The 27,420-nt window shown below is 34.5% G+C and overlaps 1 protein-coding gene across 1 annotated transcript; it reads right to left on the bottom strand.

The window, feature by feature from the left end:
- Positions 1 to 15,600: 15,600 nt before the first annotated feature.
- On the bottom strand, positions 15,601 to 18,945 carry LOC123201583 (glutamic acid-rich protein-like). The gene is made up of 3 exons (XM_044617161.1): positions 17,806 to 18,945; positions 16,966 to 17,191; positions 15,601 to 16,250 (listed from the first exon to the last, which is right to left on the bottom strand). The coding sequence occupies exons 1-3, from the start codon at positions 18,646 to 18,648 to the stop codon at positions 15,700 to 15,702; spliced, it is 1,620 nt and encodes a 539-aa protein (XP_044473096.1). The 5' UTR covers positions 18,649 to 18,945; the 3' UTR covers positions 15,601 to 15,699.
- Between the last annotated feature and the right edge of the window lie 8,475 nt (positions 18,946 to 27,420).

Genomic DNA, 27,420 nt, shown 5'->3' with positions numbered 1-27,420 from the left:
AAAACTAAAAAAAAAAATTGTTGATATTGAAACACTGAATTGCACTGAGAAACATCAAATACAGTTAGAATCGCACCCAAGTCACTTCTGTCTTACACGATTCCGGTGACTTTAGCCATTGGTATCACACATTATCTAGTGCCAATTGTATCTAGGAATGTGCAATATGATGAGAATCATTCCCAAAGAAATATAATCTAATTAGAATCACACTAATTGAGGTACAATCGAACAAAATTATATTTTATTGTAATTCCAACCATTAAATGGCACTGGATGACAACTAAAATCACATTGATAAAATACAATTTATTCTAATTTGATAAAATCGCACTTTGACTTGTGCAATCCTACGAAATCACCTTTACAACTGTGATTCCAACTATTTGATCCAAGCAAACCACCATTTATTGCTTTTAGGGCTAAATATTAATTTTCAAAAGTGAAATAATTAAGGATAATATAATAATTTACAAATTTGAAAGATCAAAACTTCTAATTTTCCCAAACCTTTGGATGAGAAATAATTACTCTTTTGAAAATTAAAAGAGAGTTCAAAAAAAAGATAGGTAAGTGAAAATTATATTTTTTTAATATACATAAGGTCAGGATAAATTATACAAGTCATACACCTAATTTACATTAGGATGTAATTAAAAGCTAAATTAGTTAGCCACGTACTTATTGAATCACCAAGTTCCTCTGATAATTCCTCCATCAATAATCCAAGTATAGCAACTTCAATCTCTAATGTTGTCTCTCGTTCTTGCTCCTTATATTTATTCCAACCATCAACATTTTTTTCTCCCTCGCTCGAATCTAATTCATAATCTTCATTTTCCTCTACCCCATCTGTGTCAAAAATATTATTTTCATCCTCTTCTTGTTTCGACATTCTTTTCTCGAGTCCAATAGGATCCAACTCTGCAAGTCTTTCAAACTTACAAAACTTGTGCAATAGTTGTTGTTTCGTTCCTGTAAATATAACAAACAGAAGAAGAAAATAAATTAGCATAATGTTTATCAACGAACATGAATGACGTGGTAAAATGAAATAAGCTTTAATGCCCGAATCAGAGCTACCCAAAGCTGATATTTCTTTCGAAAACCATATGATTTGAATGTCCTCATATGGGCATACAACCTTTGGGATTCTAATAATATGTCAATTTTTCTAGCCAAAAGTAATTTAATGATGATGCACCATAAATCCTTTTAAGGTGTAACTTATACAGTTTTAAAACTATTTTGATTATAGTCTAATACAAATTTGTTGTAATATTTAATTAAGATTGTCAGAGATAATTCATTGTTGTATCTCATGAAATCTTAATTTTGACAATATTATTTAGTCTCAATAGAAATTCTTTTAAGTTGTCCGAATGTTTAATCATTAAAGTGATGCATTCATTGAAGCTTGTAATATTTCTATATTCGGTGAAAGAGACATTCTTCAATTTAATATATACAATTTCCTGCTCAAAGGTGGTTATTGTGTGTGTTAAAATTGATGGTTGCATAAGGTTGTTATAGAATTATATTGGTGGTAAAAATTTTAATTCACACAAAGATGGTTGAGATTTTTCAATTGACATATGTTTTTCATACTAATATGGAAGAGAATAGTAACCTAAGGGGTTTAACAGCCCAAAGGTGATAAACTTTCGAAAAGTTATATATTTTCCTTATTTGTAACTTATGCTCAATGACCCAATTGCTTATCATATTTTCTGACCAAAGGTGATTATACGATGATGCACCTAGAACCCTCGTGGATAATAGCTTATAAGGTTTTGAAACCATTTATTGTCAATGATATTGCTTGCAGCATCTCATCTTTAATAGACTCCATTATTGTGAACAATAATAATAATGTCACAATAGAGGTCTTGACTAGTCTTAAAGAGTTGATAATGAATTTGCATTGTTGATTAAGGATATAAACTTGGCTCAATGAGTTAATGAACCACCAAGCCCATAGATAAAGATTCAATTGAATAAAGGGATTTCTCTATAGAGTGGGAGAAATCTATGAGGTTAAGTTTGTTTGCCATAAAGAATACATTTTCGATTACCTCACTGGCGGTTTACCTTAAACCATAAGTCTTAAAAAGTTTATCATTAGGGTTAGTTAAACATCTCACCATATTGGAGATATTGATTTAATGAGTGGTATGACTCTAACAAGACATGATAGTAAAAAAAAAAGTTAAAGAGTGATTAGTAATTATTAGAGTTTAAATGGCACCATAAGGCTCTCATTTGACTTCAATCAAATCAAGACTAGTGTATGGGTTAGAATCAGATATAAGTTACTATTAATCTTATTTCTACATATTCTTGAATAAGTGAAGCATAAAATAAAGAAGTCCTTAATGGTAAGTTTGGTTGTTAAATTGATGCTCAATTATAAAGGAGAGAACAATAATAAAAATTACTAGTCTTATTGCCCAAATAAGGTTAAAATTTTTGGATTTGAAATTGGTGAATAAATGAAGGCTATGTAAGTGGGAACCCTCATTTAGGATTGGACATTATGTGGACATTAAGACTAACAATATAGGCATAATGAATATTTTGCCAAATTTTCAAAATTCTAGGACTCTAAAATGGCATAGCTATAAAACTCAGTCATAGCCTTAATGTTATGATGAAAGCAAATGTAACTATGTATCTATGAGGTAAAATAATCAAGATGACATAGGGTATTCTAAATGGAACTCCTTGTAAACCTACGCAATATATTTCTTTCAAGTTTTGGACATAAAGAAAACTCAAGTTTAGGCATTTTAAGTATACAAATGCTCTATCTAAGCTAGGATCTATAGTCACGTTGAGAAAAGACTAGATGTAGGATTAGTTCATTACTACATAATTGGTCATTTGAGGTGTTCCAAAAGATAAAGAATTTATTGGCCCAATCAACGTATTAAAGAAATTGGTTTTGATATAATAAAAGTTCTTTGTTTTAAGATTGTCGAAAATAATGCTCTTCCATTTTTAAGGAAGGTGAAGTATATCCATCCAATTCTTAAAATGTCCATAAGGTATGAAAGTGTTATGAGTAAATTAACAGTGGAAGTAAATAAGGTTTACCAAGACCTATGAAATTTGAGATCACTTTAGAGGATGTTCCCACTAAAAAACTGATAGCTATTCTCATAATAGATAAGGCAAAAACAATTGACGTAATTGTAGAAACCCTGGTGAGAAAATCTATTATAAAATAATGATTTGCTATCACTAACTATTGTTATGTGTATCTTAGTAAGGAAGGTCAAGTACTTGGTTAGATTTTTAATCCTACAATTGTTTAGAAGCCTTTATGAATTATCAATCTAAAAAATAAGCATATGCTTAAAAGGCTCAACACGCAAGATCGTAAGGCAAATGATATGTCTACTATGAAAGAAGAAAAGTTTGACATTAAATATTATGTAAAGTATAACGTTGAAAGGGAATCCTTGTAAAATGTCCTTTATGATGGTGTTTTGGAATTTTGATGAATTATCACACTCATAAGTATATCTAGTGGTACTTTGGTCTTTTACCTTCTTGATTATGTTTATTTAATATATTTATGTGATTTTGGGGTTGCACAACCATGTGGGTATGCCACATACCTATGTATGCAATAGCAAAGGCAAAATGGTATTTTCCCATGTAATGCATGAAATTTGGCTAAGTTTGGGAGATTTGCACTATGTATAATCAACGCATTCAAATATTGGATAAGGATCAGTTTCATGATGATTTTAGAAACAATCATTATTGTGTAACAACATACACATCCTTGTATGTTGAGATACATAGTCGTGTATTACTAATTGTAGTGAAAATAAAATAAACCCAAACATATTTTGGTTGATTACTCTTGCTTCATTTCAGCCAAACAAAGAGAATTTGAAAGGATTAAAGTGTTTTTGAAGCCAAAAGACACAAAGATCATTGCAAGATTAGTTGTTGCCACGTGAAGACTTGCTAGAACATTAGAAGAGGGGTAAGTACGACATTTCTTTGGGTCAGTGACTATGGATAATATCCTTGAATTAATAATTCTTATAAATTTTGATGGAAATGTGTGACTCTTGTGTTCCTTCATGTGGAGTATAAGATTAATGTAGATGTTTATTGTATTATGAAATTATAAGTATAGACATGAATGGACTTCTATCATGTGAGTGATGAATTGCTTATTTTGTGATGATTAATCCCTATAATTGAGTAGTTAGTGGCATGTTAATATGATCTAATGATGGTTAATGAATTCTTTATATTCATTTTTGTTTATGGACTATTATGATTGTGTAGTGGAATATTTATATATTGTTGTACTAGAAAGTGGAAGAACTAAATTGATGCTTAAATATCAGAAGTGATTTGGTTTTCTTGGTTGTGTAGTTTTGCCTTAGGACAAATATGATAGTAGGAAGACATGAATTTAGTTGCACCCATGTTATTTTGTTAGTCAAAACTTGCAATTCGGGTGAAGTTAGAATTTTTTAAAATTCACCTTACACACCTATGTATATGGGGTAGCTGTGTAAAATTGGGGAAATTAATTCTCGTGTTAGGTTAAGCCATGAGTGTTTTAATTTAGAAATAGATACACACCCTTGTGGTATAAGATACACGATTGTGTATCCTACCCAGGTTGCATGCCCATGTGTGTAGTCTGCATGTCTTGTAATTCCAATAGTATACCCTATGTATCAAGAACACATGCCTGTTTATAATTGGAGAAAATTAAAAGGAAGATTTAAACTATTAGCAATGTTTATTTATAACAATAGGAATCACTATTTTACCCTTAAGAGAGATGAAAAAGAGATGGATAAAGAATAAAGCCCTAATGAAGGTTGTATGTGATGGAAATTAATATATGCATACCCAATTATATGGAAGATGACACGAATTCAGATCAGAGTGATTTTGAGTCAAAAACTGAAACGATGTGTTATCTTATTCCTACTACTAAGCTTTATATGGTGTGGTTACTCTACCAAGCTTACTGTAACATAGACTCATTACTAAGCTATGTGTATAGTGACTTGTCATTGAGCTATGTATAGTGTGACTTATAACCAAACTGTATGTAGTATGATTTATCACCAAGCTATATGTGATATGATCATTCTATGAGTTGTGTGTGAGTTAGTTATGAAACATCAAGGTAGTCTATGTAACCATCTATATGACCTAAGCCTAAAGCCTAATCGATATGCATATAAGGTATACCTTATAGATGACATCAAGAATATGAGTTATTAGGGATGACGTTGTTATCAGAGAATGGGCACAAGGTGCCAAGATACTCGAATGGGCACTTGGAATGTTAGAGAAATATTTGAAATACTACAACATGATTGGATACGAAACACCTTAAAATCATGGCCAAAAGACTTATTCCCACCTAAGGTTTAACCCATTCTTAAATACACACTCGTGAGGTTTTAAAAACTCAAGCACCTACCCATGGGCTATTAAACTTAAATAAAACTGTTAGTTATAAAGGGTAAAATCATTATTTTACCTTTAAATCCTAAAAACTTATATCATTCCCCCCCCCCCCCCCAAAAGTTTGAAAAAATAGTAATTTTCTCTAAGATTAAAATTTGAAAAATTCACTATTCCTTATAAGGTTTTTCCTTTCTTCTTCGATGATTGAAAGCCATTCCTACTATTGATCGGCCTTTCTACCATCCAACTTCCTACTATAATAGTTTTATCAAACAACGATAAATCATCTTCATTTAATGAAGAGTCATCTTCATCTCTTTGATAAAACAAAGGCAATTCGTCTTCATCTAGCCAACAAATTGACATTAGAAGATTCGTCTAATATTGATTTGTTAATAGAATAAAGATAAATCATCTTCATATAAAGAAACTGCTACGGTGGTAGGAGAAGATGGTAGGAAGGTCGATCGATAGCGGGAAAGGCTTTCAATCATTAAAGAAAGAGGAAAAAACCTTAGGAAAAAAGTAAAATTTTCAAAACTTAATCTTAGGGAAAAGTTTGTTAGTTTTCCAAACCAACGGGAAAATGATATAAGTTTTTAAGGTTTTAAGATTTAATGGTAAAATGACAATTTTGCCCCATATAACTAATAGTTTTGATTAGGTTTAATAGCCCATAGGTAGGTGTTTGAGCTTTTGAAACCCCACAGGTGTGTATTTGGGAATAGGCTAAACCTTGGGTGAGAATAAGTCTTTTAGGTGGGAATGTATTATGTTGTTGTGTTCCTACCTACTTAATGAGTTATTTCACTCAGTGTGTTCCTTTGTGATTTTGCAAGTAAGATTGTAAAGCAGTGAGGCAGCAACAAAGCCAACAGCTTAGCTCAAGACATTGAATAAAACGAGGGCATTTTGGACATTTGCTTATGTAGACCTTGTTTTTTATTATATTTACATGGGATATATTGTTTAATTTCTTTTTTACATTAGGTTTTCCTTCAAACATTGGATTAAATGATATTTATGATGATGTTTTGTTCAATAATTACACTTTTGGTGATTTTAGGATTTTAATTAAATATAATGCATTTATTTTACTGTTGTTAATGTTTTAAGTTAACATGTCTCTTCGAGTATATATTCTAGGTACGAGTATATATCTAGAAGGGCGTGTTACATTTTTGGTATTAGAGCATGATTTTGGAAACCTAAAAGTGTTTAGTGTTTGTATATGCATAAGTATTTGGATAACCCTTTATATAATGCTAATCGCTCTCGCACACCAACCATTGTAAGTATTACTTAACCTATATTTGAGCTATGGTATATATGTCTAAGCACATGTGTGGTTTCAAGATGAAAAAATCAAGAAGGCTTATGGGTAATGAACAAAACGTCCCTACCATAGAGGGCAATTAAAGTGAGGCATAAGGATAGGCCTTCAGTGTAATTGCAGTGCCATATATTAACACTTTTGTGATAGGCAAGTTATTCATTGTATCCTCTAGGAGAATCATGAGGCATCTGAGAGTATAGGAAATTTTGTTGAGATCACTCTTATTGTAAAGCACCCATAGATTACGGATTTACCACCCAATAAATCAAATAGGTGAGAAGGTTCAGAGGATCATTATTATTAATGGGAGTAGAAGATAACTCTATCCTATATATAGTTTGGTTAGCAGACATCAACCTCTAAAGTTTTATGGTGGTATAGGTACTAGATTAGTTTAGGTCGACTTGAGGTTATAGAGAAGGCTATAGGACTTTTTAAATGATCAACCATGAGAGGGTTTGATATGCTAGTTACCTATTGAATAATAATGCTAAGAGCTGGTGGTGGGCATTGAGGGATACCGGTTTGATCAATGAGATGACATGGGCAGAGCTTAGATAGGCTTTTGATAAAGAGTATTTGACAGTTGATATCTTGTATATTTAGGGACAAGAGTACTTTAATTTGAGGCAGAAGCACATAACGGTTAAAAAGTTATCTACCAGACTCAATACACTTGCTTGGTTTGCCTATAGTGTAACTAATAATGATAAAAGTAAAATAGAGATCTTTATCAATAGGTTGAGATTAAAGATTGCTAAGGATGAGCTAACTGCAAACAACCTTTGCAAACCCTATATAAAGGTATTAGGTAGAGCCTAGAAATCAGAGGCCATGATATTGAGGATAACCCAGGAAAAAGGTGTGATAAAGTAGCCTAAATCAGTAGTCCCAATCCTAAGGTATGAGTAGGCAGTATTGGATGGCAACCATAAGAGTGGTAGTCGAGATTCTAGAGGCAAGAGGAACTTTTAACCAACAGTGTCTGAAAGGAATAAAAAGGGTAAGAGGTTAAGGTAAGATGAATGATCACAATGAGAGGACTAGTTAAGTTGTGATGACTATCCTTTTTGTCACAAGTGTGGGCACAAACACACAAGTGATTATGTAAGGCAAAGATTGTGTCATACATAAAAACATCCAGGTCACTTTACCCATAAGTATACCGTTGTAGCACTAGCCTAAACTGAGTAAATTGTTGGGGGAGGACAAGCTTAGGTTTTTACAACCACTTAAACATGGGATAAGACCAACCTATCTTCTGTGATAGGTCAATTACTTTTTTCATTCATGTCCATTATATGTGTTGATTGATTCTAGTGTCACTCATAGTTTCATTTCCTATGGTATGGTTGAGAGATTAAAATTGGAGTCAATACTTGTTAACCATATATGTATTGAAATGCCTGATAGGGATAATGTTATGAGTAATCAAATATTGTTAGGTGAGACAATAGCTTTGAGAGGTTGAAAGATGGTCGTTGATTTGATTATATTTTACATGCCCAACTTTGACGTGATTCTGGGTATGGATCTAAGTTAGTATGAAGTTGAGATTGATTACAAAAAAAAGAAAGTTCACTTTCATCTAGATGATAGTGAGAATTTCACTTCTGGTGAAGAATATTGAGTATGATGATTAGCAATATTAAAACCAGAAAAATACTAAAGGTTATACAAGTTATTTGACGTATATTGTGAGCAAAGTTGATGGCTCAATTTCAAGTTTACAATCCACCTCAGTTGTGTGTGAGTTTTAAAATGTGTTCCCTGATGATTTATTAAGGTTGTACTAGAAAGGGAGATGGAGTTCAGTATCGAGTTGGCTTATAAGACAATGCCCATTTCCAAGGTACTGTATAAGAATTAAAGAGGTAATTATAAGAGCTCTAGACAATAGATTTATTAGATCAAGTCACTCACCTTAGGTTGCATCGATCCTTTTTGTGAAAAAGAAGGATGGGTTAATGTGCATGTCCATTGATTACAAAAGAATTAAACAAGGTGACTATAAAAAACAAGTACCTAGTGCCAAGGATTGATTACTTATTTAACTAGTTGAAAGGTGTTTTAGTATCCTTAAAAATCGACTTGAGATCTAAGTATCATCAAGTCTAGGTAACCAAGAAAGACATTCTGATGAATGCATTTAGGACTAGATATAGGTATTAGAGTTTATGGTGATGCCTTTTAAGTTAACTAATGCTTTAGTAGTCTTCATGGATTTGATAAATAGTGCACTCTAGGATTGCCTAGACAAATTCATTATGATGTTCATCAATAATAGTTTGGTGTATTCTAAGACTTGAGAGGAACATGAATAACACCTAAGGTTTGTGTTGTAGAGACTACGTGATACGTAGTTATATGCTAAGTTCTCCAAGAGTGAGTTTTCATTGGATTGGGTGGTATTTATGGGACATGTTAAGTCTATTAATGGTATCTTGGTGAACCCAAGTAAGATAAGGTTGTTTTGGATTAGCAAAGACCTAAGACAGTTAATGAGTTTTAAAGCTTCCTAAGATTGGAAGAGTACTACAGATGATTTTTAGAGGATTTTGCTAAGTTAGCCCTACCATTAATTGAGTTAACCAAAAACAATGTTTCATTCTGATGATATGATGCTTGTGAGAGGAGTAGAATGAGAGATTAACTTTTGTACTGGTTTTAGCATTGCTAATTTAGGGTAAGGAATATGACTTGTACACAGATATTTCTCACCATGGTTTGAAAGTTGTATTGATGTAGAGAGATAGAGGTGATTACATATGCGTCACAACAACTTAAAAAGTATGAGACTTAGTACCTTACCATGACTTGGAGTTAACTACAGTGGTGATTGATCTAAATATTTGATGGCATTATTTGTATGGGGTGAAATGTAATGTGTACACAAATTATAAAAGCTTGAAATATTTTTTCACCTAAAAAAGGATGAACATGAAATAGAGGAGGTGGTTGGAGCTAGTAAAAGATTTTGACTTTGATATTAGGTAACACTCAAGTAAGGCCGATGTTATGGCAGATATATTAAGTAGAAAAGTGGCATTCTCTTAGATTATTGTTTACAAGAAGTTACAATAGGATTTTATGAGGGAACAAATAGAATTAGTTTTTAAACTGATGGTTGAATTAAGGATTCAATCAACTTTTCTAGAAGAGATATGTGCAGCATAGTTAACTAATGAGTGGAATGTATAGATGAGGTAAAAAGTTATTGAGGGTATTGAGGGAGAGTTTAGTATGGTTAAAGATGTTTTGAGGTTTTGAGATCGAGTTTATGTTTCTTATGATGATAATGCGAGGTGTAGGATCCTTACAGAGGCTTATAGTTTCCTTTACACTACTCACCTTCGGAGTGAAAAGATGTATCAAGGCATGAAAAAGTTATTTTAGTGGTCTAGCACAAAAAAAGATGTTACTGATTTTGTTGCTAAGTGTTTGGTGTGTCAACAACTTAAGGTTAAGCATCAGAAACCATCTGGATTATTGTAGCCTTTGGGCATTCTTGAGTGAAAATGGGAGCACATTTATATGGACTTTATGGTTGGTTTGCCAAATATAGGTCATTGTGGGTTGTTTTACCAAGTTGACTCGTTTTATCATGATTAAGGATAGTACCAACACTAATAAGTTCAGTTATATTAATGTCAAGGAAATTGTGAGACTCCATGGTGTGCCTAAAATGATCATTTTGAATAAAGACACAAGATTTGTTTCCACTTTTTGGTAGAATTATAGAAATTTATCAATGGAAGACTATTATTCAACACCGCTTATCATCCTTAGACTGATTGGCAAACTGAGAAGGTGAATCAGGTGATCAAAGATATGTTGAAGACATGTTATATGGATCAAAGAGTGAGTTAGATTGATGTGTTGCCATTAATGAAGTTTATGTATAATAATAATTGTCAGACGACCACCTAGATGGCTCCGTATATGGCACTTTATTGGAGAAAATGCCTATCAACTCTTTATTAGGATGACATAAGTGAGAAAGATGCTTTGGCATAAGCTTTTGGGCTAAAGATCACCCAGAAAATGATTAAAGATGTGAGACTGATTAAGGAAATAATAGACAGGCCCAGGATCGTCAAAAGAGTTATATAGATCAAAGAAGACGAGACTTGGAGTTTGATTTAGGTGGTATGGTCTTTGTGAAAATTGCCCTATACCATTACGCGATAAGGTTTAGATGAAAAGATTAATTGGCTTTGAGGTTTGTAGAACCCTTTAAGATTCTATAACGTGTAGGCAAGGTTGCCTACGAACTTGCATTACCAACGAGCTTATATCGTATTCATAATGTGTTCCATGTGTCATTGTTATTGTAAGTACATCAGTAACCTGACCCATGTGTTAAGAGTAGAAGATATGGAGCTTGAGGATAATTTGGCTTATAAGGAGCATCTAGTTTAGGTTTTTGATAGACAGGTTAAGTAGTTTAGAAACAAGCAGATTCCATTGGTTAAAGTTCTTTGGAGGAACTATCGAGTAAAAAAGGTCACATAGGAAATGGAGTAAGACTTGAGGCAAAGGTTCCTATAATTGTTCGAATGAATTTAAGGAATGAAATTCTTTTAAAAGGGAGAAATGTAACACCCACAGGTATGTCAAAAGGTACTTTGGTTTTTTTGCCTTTTTGTTTATGTTTTTTTAATGTATCTATGTGGTTTTAGGGTTACATGACCGTATAGGTAGGCCACACGCCCATATATGTAATGGCAAGGATAAAATGGTTTTTTCCTATGTGATACGTGAAATTTGGCTAAGTTTAGAGACTTACATGCATGAGCATAATCAATGCATTTGAATATTAGACAAGGATCAATTTCACATTGATTTTGAAAACTACCATTATTGTGTAACAGCATACACAATTGTGTATAGTCGTGCATCGCTAAATACAGTGAAAATACAATGAATCCAAATGCGTTTTAACTCATTTTCAATCAAATAGAAATACTTGAGAGGATTAGACTATTCTTGGAGCCAAAGGACACGAAGATCATTGTAGGATTAGTCATTGTCATGTGAAAACTTGTTATAACTTTGGAAATGACGTAAGTATGATGTTTCTTTGAGTTCGTGATAATGGATATTTTTCTTGAATTGATAATTCTTATAAATATTGATAAAGATGTATGACTCGCTGGTTTGTTAATTTGGAGTGTGAGATTATTGTAAATGTTTATTGTATTATGAAATTATACATATGAACATAGAAGTCTATTTTTGTGGTGTTAGGTTAAGCCACATGTATAAAAGGTACACAACTATGTATAATTGGGGAAATTCACTCCCATGTTAGGTTAAGCTATGGGTGTTTTAATTTGGGATGGGTACACTTCCATGTGGCACGAGGCATATAACCATGTATCCTACCCAAGTTGCATGCCCTTGTGTATGTAGTATACATGTCGTGTAGTTCCAACAATATAGCCCCATGTATGAAAAACATACCCCCATGTATAATTAGGGGAAATGGAAATGAAGGTTTAAAATATTAGCAATGTTTATGTATAACAATAGGAATGACTGTTTTACCTCTAAGAGGGATGAATAAGAGATGGACAAAGGATAAAGCCCTAACCAAGGTTGTATGTGATAGAAGTTAATATAAGCATGCTTGACTACATAGACAACGACACAAACCTAGACTGAAGTGATTCCAAGTTGAAACTGAAATGATGGGTTATCTTATTCTCACCACCAAGCTATGTGTGGTGTGGTTACTCCACTAAGGGTCACCAAACTATGTGCAAAATGACTTGTCATTGAGCTATAAGTAGTGTGACTTATCACTAAGTTATGTGCAATATGATTTATCACTAAGCTATGTGCAATATGATTTATCACGAAGCTATATGTGATGTGATCATGCCACGAGTTGTGTGCAATGTGGCTATTAAAGCATCGGGATAGTCTGTGTGACTTCAGCCCAAAGCCCAATCAATGTTTCTACTGCTACACCTTATAGATAACATTAAGGATGTCATATGTTTTCACTAAGCGTCCGATACACTAATATACATCATTCAATATGAGTCATTGGGGATGACATTGTTATCAGAGATTCGACACAAGGTGTTAAGATATTCAAGTGGACATTTAGGATGTTAGAGAAACATTTGAAATACTGCAACATGATTGGATATGGAACACCTTAAAATTATTATGTATTATTTTGTTGTGTGTTTACATACTTATTGAGTGTGTTTTACTCATCGTGTTCCTTTGTGATTTTGTAGACAGGATTGTGAAGCAATGGGGCAATGGCAAAACTAGCGAGTTATCCTAGGATATTGCATGAGCGGAGGGCATTTTGGATATTTACCTATGTGGACCTTGTTATTTGTTATATTTACACGGGATATATGGAGTAATTTCTTTTTTCCATTGGGTTTTCCTTCAAACACTAGATTAAATGATATTTGTAATGATGTTTAATTCAATAATTACACTTTTAGGGATTGTGCGATTTTAATTAAATATCATGCATTTGTTTTACTACTGCAAATGTTTTGAGAAACGTTTTAAATTAACACGTCTCTTGGGATACATATTTTGAATAGAATTATGTACCTAAAGAGGGGTGTTTCATAAATGGACAAGTATGCACAAGCTAAAATAATTTTTGCGTTTAAGGTTTTTAATCTTTACCTCTCAAATAAAAGTTTTGATTATTTGGTTGTTGCTTGAAAGGTAATGAGATGTTTACAAAAGATTAAGTTTTGGTGGTTGTAAAAGTTATGTAAAATCCATTTCAAATATATTATTATACTCATTCAATAGGACATATCTTAGAAGAGCATTAAATAGTCATTAGCAATATCCTTAATCATAGACATTGAATTTGCAGTTTACTATAAGGCAACTTCTTAGGTATGTGGTTGAATGATTACCTGGTTTAACTACTTGGTGTCAACTTTATTTACTATGGTAATTATGCAGTTTTAGGTTAAAGACCACTAATAGATTGATACATACATAAATAAAATAAGTTACAGTCACAAACTTCATAAAAAAATAAGACATTAGGGTAAAGTATAAAAATATAGAGTTGATAAAGGTTAAGCTCTTAACCAAAGGAATAAAACCTATAACCCATTAATTCATGTTGAAAATGTGAAAGTGTTTAGGGTTTTTTTTATATTTAAGGTTATTGGGAGTTTTATATTGTTATTTGTTGATATTTATTTATTGATCATGATCATATTAACATACTTATTTCTAATGGATATATACGCATATAAACTGTTATTGTACAATATGTGTCTCAAGATAATGTTTCTTTTGAGTATGACAGTTATATGTGTATATTTCGTGAGTCTCGCGTAAGGTTGAAACATTCATGTTGTGTTGGAAACAAAACAATTTCTCTTGTTTCTTTTGAAATATAAAGGTTAAAGAGAATTCACAAAGACAATTGACAAAGACATAACACTGTTTATGATCACCTATTGGGTGTTATTTCTATCACACTTTCATATTTGATTCGTGTTGATTTAACTATTAATAATTATGATCATGGACAATCTTATGTCGATAAAGAACATAAGTATGTCTTGATTCGTTATTGATAATCACATTAACTGAATTGTTTATTATGATGATCATATTTTATTTTGTTTTCTAAAATAGTTGTCATTTAAAGTTAAAATATTGATTACCGGGGAGCCAAAATTTTTTTTCTTAAAATAAAATAAAAAAAATTAATGTTATTTAAGTGGAAGAATGTTAGAATTTTCCTTAATGTGGGCTAACATTAGTCATGAGTTTGGTTTAATAAAATTAAATAATTAAATAGTTTAATGATAGTTTACAAATAGGTTTAAGTGATCAATAAAGATAAATTTAATACACTTAAAAATTATGATTTGGATAGACAACATTAGTATAAATCATGTGGTTTATCAAACCTTAATAGGACGTTAATTAATTTTCTATCTATTGACTAAGTCTTCACTTCAAACCTGATATAATATAATTATAGTATAGTTTACTTTATTGAAAACTATCATTCAAATAGGTTTATGGAGAGTTCAGTAGATTTATTGAGTAAAATATAATACTGAACCTCGCTTGAACCTTTAAAATAGCACCAAATTGAGATTAGGTTCGGCTGCAATTTCTGGTACAGTTGAACGTTTTGGGAGTAAACTGTAATGCCAGATTTAGCTCTAATCAACTTTATGTGGTGGTAACACTCATTGACAGCTGATGAATGTATATTTTGTAAGTTTCCTCTTAGTAATCATGCTTAAATCCTAAACATTCAAATAAAATAACACATTAGTGGACGTTGTTAATACTCTTCAATGGCTCGCATGTCCTCATACAATGCAACGGTAGATGGATTGTCCCATCACTGCCTATTTCTCAAATTAATAATTAATAAACGTTATGTAAATTAATTACAGCATAGAAGTTGTCCATTACATACGCATACAGATTCAATTACTTTTCAAGTTGTGTCTTATTCGATAATTTATTTGTTGATTATAACTTTGTTGCAATTCCAACCGTTAGATGGCACTAGATGGCAGCCACAATCACATCAGCAAATTAAGTGTTATTTGTCCTAATTCGATAAAATCATACTTTAGTTTATGCGATCCAACCAGAGCCCACATTTCTAGTGTAATTTTATCGCTTTTAAAGGTAAATAATAAATTTTTTAAAAATAGAATAATTAAGAATAATAAATACAATATTTTAAAATTCAGAGGATGAGAACTTGTGCATTGACCTGAAATAATTATTCTTTTGTAAATTGAAAGAGACTGAAAAAAGGAAGATTAAGTGAAAACTTAAATTTTTAATATATTAAGGACCACCATTAATTATACGTGTCATACGCAGAACAAAATTAATAGAAATGCTAATCAAAAGCTAAATTAGATAACCACGAACTTGTTGAAATCACCAAGCTCCTCTGATAATTCCTCTATCAATAATCCAAGTATAGCAATTTCAATCTCTGTTGTTGTTTCTCCTACCTGCTCCTTATATTTATTCCAATCATCAACCTCTCTTCTAAGCTCTTCTTCCACCATCATCTCAATGGTGTTTGATTCATTTTCTTTCCGCAACTCCAACCTTCGACAAACCCTCTTCCCTATTACTTCTCTGTTGACACAACAATTATCTTCTTTTTCTTCCTCCGTGACTATATCTATCACCAATCTCTTCATCGCGTCAGGAATTTGATGCACGTTATTGAAGCTGAATTTGGTGGAAACTTCTTTAACAAATTCATCAATATTTTTTTCTCCCTCGCTGGACTCTATTTCATAATCTTCATTTTCCTCTGCCCCATCTAGCTCATAGATATCATAGTCATTTTCATCATCCTTTTGTTTCAGCATTCTTTTCTCGAGTTTGATAGGATCCAACTCTGCAAGTCTTTCAAACCTATGAAGTTTGTGCAATAGTTGCTGCTTCGTTCCTGTAAATATAACAAACAGAAGAAAAAAATCAATCAGAATAAGCATAATGTTTAACTACAAACATGAATGATGTGGTACCATTAATGTTATTAAAGCACATCTAATTCAAACCAAATAAATTCATATCTTGAAGCTTAGTTTTCAGTCTCAGTTCAATTGACCAGTCCTCTTCTCACTCCAATATTTAATTTCAGTCAAGAATTGGGTACAATGAAATATGCTTCAATGCCCGAATCAGAGCTATGAATTTATGCTAGAATGGTTAGTTTATACACCCACTGGGTAATAATTCAGCTCTTTTGCCCTTGCAAATACAGCAGACTAGAAAAGACATCAGTTCAAAACCCAGTAAAAAGATTACTTTACCATAAAGAAAAAGGAAAAAATTTAATTTGGGACAATGTTCAGACAGTCCAATAATAGAAGTGTACTAGCAGAGTTATGACAGAGAGACCCCCCTAACTTCAAAGTTATTAGTAGGTCATATCTCAAGTTATTGATGAACACTGTTACCTTCATTTCAAGATTGTGCAACAATCCCACAAATTTCATGATCCCTGTCATTATTTATTTATTTATGTTGAAAGATCAACAACTAATAAGATCATCCTACCACATATATGTTAAACAAACACAAGTATGATAAAGACAACACAACTAACTAGCAAAGAGTACAAAATACATTAAAGTAATATGTTTGCGATTGTAACTTACTCTGTACAAGAGCATAGCTGCATTCCATATCAACATGGTCATCATCATCTTCATCTTCATCTTCATCGTCATTTCCTTCATCATTGTCCTCAAATGGAGGGTCCAGTACTGATACAGGACTGCATTGTTCCTTTTCTTCTTCTTCTTCTTCTTCTCCCTCTTTCTCTTCTGCTCCTACTTGGAATTTCTTTAACACCTCAATCTCCTGATGATTACTCTCTTTGTCCTATTGAACATTTATTACACGCTTTGATTAAGACATTGCTCCAATTGGGGGATATAAATATAATTATAATTATAACAAACCAAGATTAAATAGTTGTTATAAATGGTGTCCTTTAAAATTGATCATTATTGTTGAATTTGTTAAGAATGAGTCTCATAGTTTGTTGCGTTGTTGACTTTTATTCGAATTATCAAAACAACCACCGAATTTTTGCAATTTACTCTTATAAGAAATCAACTGAAAATACAAAATCGTTTTGTCTTCATTTAGAAAATAATTTTCTAAGCCCTCTTTAAAAACAGAATTGCTTGGCAGAGACGTGATCAGAAGTACACTGCATGATAAATAGAAAAGAAGCGAGAAGACAAATAAGCAAATGACTTGTCTAACCCTTTAAGGAAGCAGTATACATTTCATTAAGTCGGTAATAAAACTGTAGGGCATATTAGTCATTTAAACAAACATTCCGGCCGAATTTGCAGAAAGTGACGGCATTGCCGACATTTCAAACACGACAAACTCAGTCAGCTGGCTCACGGGTGCACTCGTTCATAATGAATATTAATAACAATTTAATATAAATACAAGATTAAACAAGACATAAAAAGACAAACCTCTCTTGAGTGGGTGAGGCGACTAGGGAATGTTGCCGGCGACGAGAAATCCGGCGTCCGGCTACCGGAGGAAGGACTTCTTTGGAGCACAAAACTAAAAGGGCTTTCGCAGAAGTGCTTCTCACAAGAAGCAAAATCTATGTTTTCTTTTTCATTGCAATCAAATTCAACCTCTTTTTCGAAATTCTCGGACAACTGACTACTACATGAGGTATCTAAATCCAAATCTAAAGATTGATTGTCTTTATTACTTTCAGACCAAGCCGCACTGCTGCCTCTCCCATTTGTTCTTACCTTAAAAGCACTTTTGTCCTTCACACGCATCATTTGTTCTTTAACTTGCTTAATCTTCGAATCCCATCTCAGATTATCCCTAACTGAGAGCGTATTACCTTCAGAAGAGCTTTCACGCTTCCTCGTTCCAATTCCATGCTTGAGTTTTTTCTTTATGGACCCAAATAAACCAACACTGCTGTTTTTGTTTTGAGATTTTTGTTTCTGAATCCTAAGAGCCGCTTCAAGAAGCAAAGCAGCGGTTCTTGCCGGGAGATGAGGAAACATATTGTTAGGACTTCTACAAGGGCTTTTAACAGGAGATGGAAATTCAAAAGGCGGAGATTTTCTGGGCTCTGGCTCGTCATGAAAGGAGAAAAAACAAGCATTCTGGCAAAAATTTGAAGGAAATTTTGATTTTTGTGAAATGGGTTTACGTTTCTTGAGCTGTAACTGAGTATTTGGCGATGGTCCTTTGAGTTGACAACGCCTGTCAGCAATGTAGTTCTTGAGTTCGAACGGTTCTTGATCTTCTTGTAGAAGCTCGTGTAAGTGTTTCTGTGCCATCATCACAAGAAATATATCAAATAAAACAAAGGTGAAACTTTTTCTTTTTATCAAGTAGATAAAATTTTCAGCACCATGAAAGACGACGACAATGTTTAAGAGGATTCAACGTCAAACTGAGAATGAATTAGCAAGAAGAGAAGAGAAAGGCTGAAAGGTGAAGTGGCTGGAGAGAGAGAAAATGAAAGGGAGATTGAAGGGAAGGAGCGAGGATGCTCTTATTCAAATCTGAGGGGTTAGAACATCGAGGAATGTTTTGATCAGTGATCGACATCAGTGTATATATATAGTCGCTAGATTCTAGTCTAGAATAAAAAAGAAGGGAAATTTTAAAAACTAGGCAAAATTAAAGGGGTCTAAGCGAAATTGCCCAAAAAATTCAGGTTTAAGCAAAAATGCCCATGTTTTGTGAAATGACGAAACTGCCCCCATATATAAACACAGCAAATTTTCACTGTGCAATTCAAAGAAAATTCGAATTTTTTCCACATCCCACGGCGAACGTCATTTCCGCCAATTTTCTTGCTTTTCGGCAACCGAAAATGGAAAATAATGTTATTACATCTCCCGTAATCTTGTTTGGATCAAGTTATTGCTCATATTATTGCGATTTGATTGAGAATTTTGGGTTTGAAATTTTAGGGTTTACGGTTTGAATAATGCTTAAAATGTTTCAATTTTTGGTTGTTTTTGTTGAATTGATTGAGGGGTTTTATGTTATACAATATGTAGAATTGATTTATGTGAAAATCAGAGGTCGAAACGACAAAAAATTGGCCGAAATTGGCTGCCGAATGGAACGGCAGTCTGCCGTGGGAACGGAATTTCCCACGGCAGGACGAATTCTCCCACGGCAGTTTAATGAACAATGGGTTGTGGGGGGGGGTAAACTGGTTTTTTAAAACATTGGGGTGTCGGGGAAATCCTTAGCCCACGTCGGGTTTTTTTGAAATTTCGCACGTTGTCGTGGGAAAAGCGAAATTACGAACCTGCCCCCCTTTATATACAAAGCAAATTTTCCCACGGCAGCTCTGATTTTACTGTTCTTTTCCACGAAAAATCGCAAAAATTTCCTCCTCCCACGTCAATCCCACGGCGAAGGTCATTTCCGTCGATTTTGGAGCTTCCCGGCAACCGAAAATGGCAAAGAAGGTTAGTATATCTCCCGAAATCTTGTTTGGATCAATTTATTGTTGATATAATTGAGATTTGAATGAGAATTTTGGGTTTGAAATTCTAGGGTTTACGCTTTGAATATTGCTTAAAATGTTTGGATTTTTGGTTGTTTTTGTTGAATTGATTGAGGGGTTTTATATTATAGAAAGTGTAGATTTGATTTATGCAAAAATCGGAGGTCAAAACGACCAAAAATTGGCCGAAATTGGCTGAAATGTGGATCGGCAGTCTGCCGTGGGAACGGAATTTCCCACGGCAGCGTGCTTTTCCTGCTTAGTTGGGGGGTAAATTGGGTTTTTTAAAATCCTGGAGAGCTTGATGAGATTCATTACAACAAAGGGGGTTTTATGGGAATTTGGATATAACATTGGACCTTTTTAATTAAAGAATTTTCATTTGGGGTTAAATGGAAATTTTTCTCATCCACGGTTTCTGATCGTGTAGTTTTCGAAATTTATATCCGTTTTTTCTATTTTAGGTTTTTCTATATGTATTTTTCAAATTTCAAATTTGATTTTTCAAATTTTGGTGTTTTTTGACACAACTTACGATGTAACGACGTCATTTCAATTTCGTTTTTCCGAATTCGAATTTCAGTTCCGTTTTTTTGGATTTCATCATTTTAGGTTATATCGATTCGTATTTTCACGATATTCGAATGATTTTCCAAGTATCATCACTTTAAAGTATTTCAACGTATAGAATTCGAATTTCAGTTTCGTTTTTTCGGATTTCACCATTTTAGGTTATATCGATTCGTATTTCACGATTTCCGAATGAATTTTCGAGTATCGTCACTTTGAGGTATTTCAACGTATCGAATTCGAATTGCAACTCCGTTTTTTCGAATTTCATCATTTCAGGATATATCGAATCGTATTTTCATGATCTCCGAACGATTTTTTAATTATCGTCACTTTAAGGTATTTCAACGTATATAATTTGAATTTCATTTCCGTTTTTTCGAATTTAACCATTTTAGGATATATCGATTCGTATTTTCACGATTTTCGAATGAATTTCTGAGTATCGTCACTTTAAGGTATTTCAACGTATCGAATTCGAATTGCAACTCCATTTTTTCGAATTTCACAATTTCAGGATATATCGAATCGTACTTTCATGATCTCCGAACGAATTTTCAATTATCGTCACTTTAAGGTATTTCAACGTATAGAATTCGAATTTCAGTTCCGTTTTTTCGGATTTCACCATTTTAGGTTATATCGATTCGTATTTTCATGATATCTGAATGATTTTCTGAGTATCGTCACTTTAAGGTATTTCAACGTATAGAATTCGAATTTCATTTTCGTTTTTTCGAATTTAACCATTTTAGGATATATCGATTCATATTTTCACGATTTTCGAATGAATTTTCGAGTATCGTCTCTTTGAGGTATTTCAACGTATCGAATTCGAATTGCAACTCCGTTTTTTCGAATTTCATCATTTCAGGATATATCGAATCGTATTTTCATGATCTCCGAACGATTTTTCAATTATCGTCACTTTAAGGTATTTCAACGTATATAATTCGAATTTCATTTCTGTTTTTTTGGATTTCACCGATTTAGGTTATATCGATTCGTATTTTCACGATATCTGAATGATTTTCTGAGTATCGTCACTTTAAGGTATTTCAACGTATAGAATTCGAATTTCATTTCCGTTTTTTCGAATTTAACCATTTTAGGATATATCGATTCATATTTTCACGATTTTCGAATGAATTTTCGAGTATCGTCACTTTGAGGTATTTCAACGTATCGAATTCGAATTGCAACTCCATTTTTTCGAATTTCATCATTTCAGGATATATCGAATCGTATTTTCATGATCTCCGAACGATTTTTCAATTATCGTCACTTTAAGGTATTTCAACGTATATAATTCGAATTTCATTTCCGTTTTTTCGAATTTAACCATTTTAGGATATATCGATTCGTATTTTCACGATCTCTGAACGAATTTTTTATTATCGTCACTTTAAGGTACTTCAACGTATAGAATTTGAATTTCACATCCGTTTTTTAAATTTGACCATTTTAGGATATATCGATTCGTATTTTCAAAATTTTCGAACAATTTTCTGATTATCGTCACTTCAAGGTATTTCAACCTATAAAGTATGAATTTCAGTTTCGTTTTTTCTATTTTCCGTCATTTAAGGATAACTTTTTCGATTGTTAACATTCTAAAGAAGTTGAACGTATAAAACTCGAATTTCTGTTCTTATTTGTTAAGTTTTGTCATTTCCTTTTTAATTATTTGGTATTTCTCATCTTTATATGTTTTTTTCACTAATACATTTGTTTACATATTTATTTTTGTGAATATCTAACAAATTTTACGTGATTGTTACAGGATATTTCTCGCAAAAGAAGACGGATTGAGAGCGAGTTGCGCATTCCTGACGAGTCCAGACACTTTCGGGCAGATGCGATATCTCATGCCCAGCGTACGACATTATCCCGGATTTCTTCTACATTGACCCCTCAGCAGCTGCGACTATTTGAGAGGACGTGTTTCGGGTCCTTCCTTCGTTTACCCGAAACCAAATTCTGCGGGATATTGGTTCATGCATTTTTACTCCGACAGTTACATCCACCCTTTGCCAGAGACGAGTTTTGGTTTAGGGTTAGTGGGGTTGATGTGAGGTTTAGTCCGTTCGAGTTTGCGTTGGTGACAGGGCTTTCGTTTAGCCGTCGGACCGATGTTTCTTCATATATTCCTCGCTCCTCCGGACATAGGATCAGATCTACGTACTTTTGTGATTGTCCGAAGGTGCAGTATCACGACATCGAGCGTGTTTTCTTGTCGAGGCCATGGGGGGATGACGATGTTGACGCTGTCAAGCTCGCCTTGTTGTATATTCTACACATGGTTTTGTTGGGCAATGATCGACGAAAGAAGGTGTCCACGGAGTACTTACAGTTAGTTGATCATTTGGACGGGTTTAATTCTTACCCGTGGGGCGTCGCTGTATGGCAGATGACATACGATTCTATGTCACAGGCGAGTGAGAGAGTCTGTTCCGGACGGATGCAGGAAATCCGTAAATACGACCTTTACGGATTTCCTTTCGCATTTCAGGTAAGTTTTATATTATTATTTATATATATTAATTGGCAAAAATATAAATTGTTTAATATTTACCTCGTAAATGATTATATTACAGTATTGGATATATGAGACTTTAGAGACGTTACACGATTGGATTGACCTTGTCGATCTGTATGCGTCCCCACGGATGTTGAGGTGGCGTACGCGAGACGTCCCTGTTTGGACTCATATAGGTCGTATTTTTACTGGTGATCCGGTATGTACTAGTAAATTAATAAGTCGATTAATTCATTATATGTTACAATTATTTTGACTTATATATCTTCATCATTAGGAGGATGTCACATTCCCTCTTGAGCCATCATCGATCGAGGAGGGTTTACCGTGGTACGTTGAGATTCGTGAGTACACCGGTTTACCCGATGCTGATTCTTTCTCATCTTCTTCGGTTTCGACCGCGACTAGAGACGAGGCTCCTCCATCCTCGGGACCTTCAGATATACCTGTAGAGACTCCACAGACACATCAGGAGCCTATTCAGCCTCCTGTTATAGAGCAGCCTATATGTTCCCCTGTTGTTCAGAGCCCATGGACGACAGACCATCCAGGATTAGAGGCCCACCCTAGCGTGGAGGAGCATCCTGGAGTCGAGGACCGCACTACCCATCATGCCACAGAGCAGTGTCCCCGATTCGTATCACCCAGTATTTCTACATCTGATGCTACCTTAGCGCATTGGGGTGCTACGATTTTACGTGAGATATCGAGTTTTCGTGACGATATCTCTTCCCAGATGACCCGATTACGTGACGATGTCTCTTCTCAGATGACTCGATTAGAGGATCGTATGACTCGTTTGGAGGACATCGTCACGCGTACATATCCAGCCTTCTTCGCTCAGGTTGTAAAACCACTTATAATTTATTACTTATATAAAATGTCTACAGTGTTATAATTCTGACAACTATTATTACATTCGCACAGGAGAGGGACGAGGATATCCCACCGACATCCCCCGTTGATACCGCAATACCATCCCGTCACCCACACGAGGTCCGTATGATGTTTGAAATTTATATTTATTGTTAAATGTCATTATTATATTATAGTATTGGTATATATGAAATATCACTAATTAAGTTATTATTACTAATATGTTAGGGTAGTCGCCCCGAGGACGCATCGATTAGTCCTTCTGTTGCATCGATCGAGGGTTCTCCCCGAACACCTTCCCCGGAAGTTCAGGTTAACTTTATTTTTAAATTGTCATTGATTGATCTGTCTTTTCAATTATATCATTTATTTGATGATGTTTTGACTGTTTTTCAGGACGAGCGATTATGGTTACTTGCTGATATCCCGAGCTCGACCAAAAAATTAGTGGATATTGGTTCACAGGAGGAGGACTTCCAGGAGGATGATTTTGAGGCCATCCCTATTGAGGTATATCAATCATACTTAGTATATAAATAGTTGTATATATTGGTTATTGAGATGTTCAAAATTTATTATTTTCTAGTCTGCCGAGGGAGCACGCGTGGTGGACTTGACCGTGATTCAGGATTCTCCAGCTAAACCTCCTCCCGCATACTTGGAGAAGGTAAGATAAATCGATTAATACTAATTGTAACGTAGGATGAATGACGAATTAATTATTTTTTTGGGATCATGCAGATGATTCGTACAGCACGTGGCCGGATCGTCCGAAAGGGTCCGCTGGTTCGCACCCCGTATACGAATCCACTCAAAGGGAGGGCGAAACGGTAACCTACGACCATTCCATCCTCTGCCTCTGAGCGTGAGGAATCTTTCCTCACGTGGTACACCAGCGCTGCAGCTTCCGACTCACATGATGTCTACTTCATCGGGTCGAAGTCGAAGGCCAGCTTCTGGAGGCTTGTTGTAGAGTTGCGCGAGTGGTTGACCGACGATGTGAGTTGTCTATAATTTCATAAAAAGCTAGATATATTTATTACTAACTAACACGTGAACTTGTTTAAACCATTTTAGCATGTGGACTCCTTTTTGGCTTTATTACGTCGACAGCAGGCCGATCACCAGTCGACTATCTCACAGCGTTAGACGACTGCCCACACATTCTTTGGAGGCCATATTGAGATGGCCTGGAAGAGTTGGCAGACCACACCGATTGGAGAGTTTGAGTTTTCGGGGCTCTTCACGAGGATGGTTGATGCATCGTACACCCCGGGATTGTTGTACAAACCATGGGGGATGGTCGATCAGGTAGAGTTTATATATATTTCTATTATATTCAATTGGTTAACGACAACGATAAGTAACTAAAATGTCTCATTGTTTATAGGTTTTCATCCCTATAAACTTCGAGAATGCACATTGGGTCGCCGGAGTTATAGATTTCCGTGAGTGGTCGATTACGGTGTACGATTCAGAGGTTTCATTTTCAGGGAATATAGGGACTCTAGAGCAGCGCATGCGACCATACATGACCTTTATTCCCGCATTATTAGAGGCGATGAGTTTTTGGACTGCTTCGAGGATGACTCCACGACGTGATCCTTTCACTTTGCATCGAGCGTCGGATGTCCCTCAGCAGGGGGTAGGCTCCGGTGACTGTGGCGTGTTTATGTTGCGATTTTTTGAGTGTTTGGCGTTGTCACGGAGCTACGTTTTCCCCCGAGAGTCGTCTACCTTTATGCGTCGACGATTAGCGACGCAGTTGTACTTTCATTGTATCGAGTAGCTCACGGATGTATATTTATCGTTATTCCTATGTTTAGATGTATATATTTAGTGTATGTTCATATGTATATGATATACTTTATTTGTGGTTATATATAGATGTGTATCGTATTTGAGTTCATTTTTTACATAATCTTCTCCTGAAAAAAAAATAAAAACGTATAATTACTCAAACATTTACACAATTGAAACAATTAGAGAAAATAAAGTAATACTGAAATAAAGTAACATTAAATTTATTACATCAAATGACAATACAATTACACATTTGAAACAATAATAAAAATACATCGGTTACATAAACCTGGAGTACAACAATGAAGAATCATAAAAAAAACAAAATTCAGTATAAGCATGTCAAGATCTTGTTCCTTTGCCTTTTGTATGTGAACGCTGGGGGGCAGAGCTCGGGACAGGTGCTGGAGATTTACATTGGGTTCGTGTATGCCCCGGTTCATGGCAACGACTGCAAATCCTCGGTGTAACAATTTCTCCTTGTGATGGACGTCGATTTCTATTGGCTGGACGACCTGGACGACGACTATCGAGGACGGGGGGCAATATAACTCTGTCTTCCGGTGAGTGTAACCAATCACATTGATTTCCAAGAGGATTGATTGGTTCCTGATATATTGCACGATAAATATCGGTGCGGAAGAATGGATGAACCCATGCGTGCACATTTGTCAGTCTCATATGTCGTGCAACGGCAATGGCATGCTTGCACGGAATACGTGAAAGCTGAAACTTTCTACACGTGCATGACATGTCACCAAAGTCCACAATACCCATGAATCCACCAATTTCAACAACCTGATACCGAGTAGGTGTAATCGGTCGAACATCCAAACTTGCAGACTTTGAAAGACGATCACTGATCTTATCTTCCGCCCAAGGAGTGAGGAAGTTATGACATTCACCTGTAATTCAGAAAAAATATTAAGAACACATTTGGTAATATGATTAACAAAGTGGAAAAAAAGTATATGAGACAACTTTTAATTAATATCGATTTGATACTTACTTGCATGGGTTCTCCTCTCGTAAAACCATCGTTGCATTGTACCACGAATAAACTCCAAGAGCATGGTTATAGGTAGGCCCCGTGCATGTCTGACAAGGGCATTAAATGACTCAGCAATATTTGTGGTCATGATATTATATCGATGCCCTGGAAAGTACGCTCTACTCCAACGGGGAAAGCCGACATCCCGTAGATAAGCTCTAGCTTGGGGGTTCATTGAGTCAATGGATTGCATCATCTGCCCAAATTCAGACTCTGTGTATGATTTAGCGGCTTTCCAATATGCACCCGCGACCTGTAAGAGGGAAAAAAATATGAAAACTCATTGTAAGCAAAATGTTTGAAAATGATAAACTGTTATAAATGTAATAACTTGTTTACAATATACCTTTGAGTCTCGTTTATACTTTGCCCGCATGTTACACAGAAGGTGATGACAACAACATCCATGGTGGACATCTGGAAAGACTTCAGCCATTGCCGAGTAGATAGCATGATGTCGATCGGAGATTATTGTAAGCTCAGAGAGGTCAGGGATGCATTCTTTAATTCTCATAAGAAACCAACACCACGTGTCGTGATCTTCTTTTTTGCCGACACCGAAACCAATAGGGTATATTTGATTATTACCATCAAGAGCCACCGCGATAAATAAATGCCCCAGATATCGACCTTTAAGGAAAGCAGCGTCAATGCAAATAACGGGGCGAAGATATTGACTAAACGCACGAACGGAACATCCTAACGCCATGAAAAAATTTGTAAATCGATGCTCATCGTCTGTTTCA

Source organism: Mangifera indica, chromosome 18, assembly GCF_011075055.1.
Source record: "Mangifera indica cultivar Alphonso chromosome 18, CATAS_Mindica_2.1, whole genome shotgun sequence".
Lineage (NCBI taxonomy): Eukaryota > Viridiplantae > Streptophyta > Magnoliopsida > Sapindales > Anacardiaceae > Mangifera > Mangifera indica.
The sequence above is the reverse complement of the archived record's forward strand: the minus strand, read 5'-3'. Positions and strand labels throughout refer to the sequence as shown.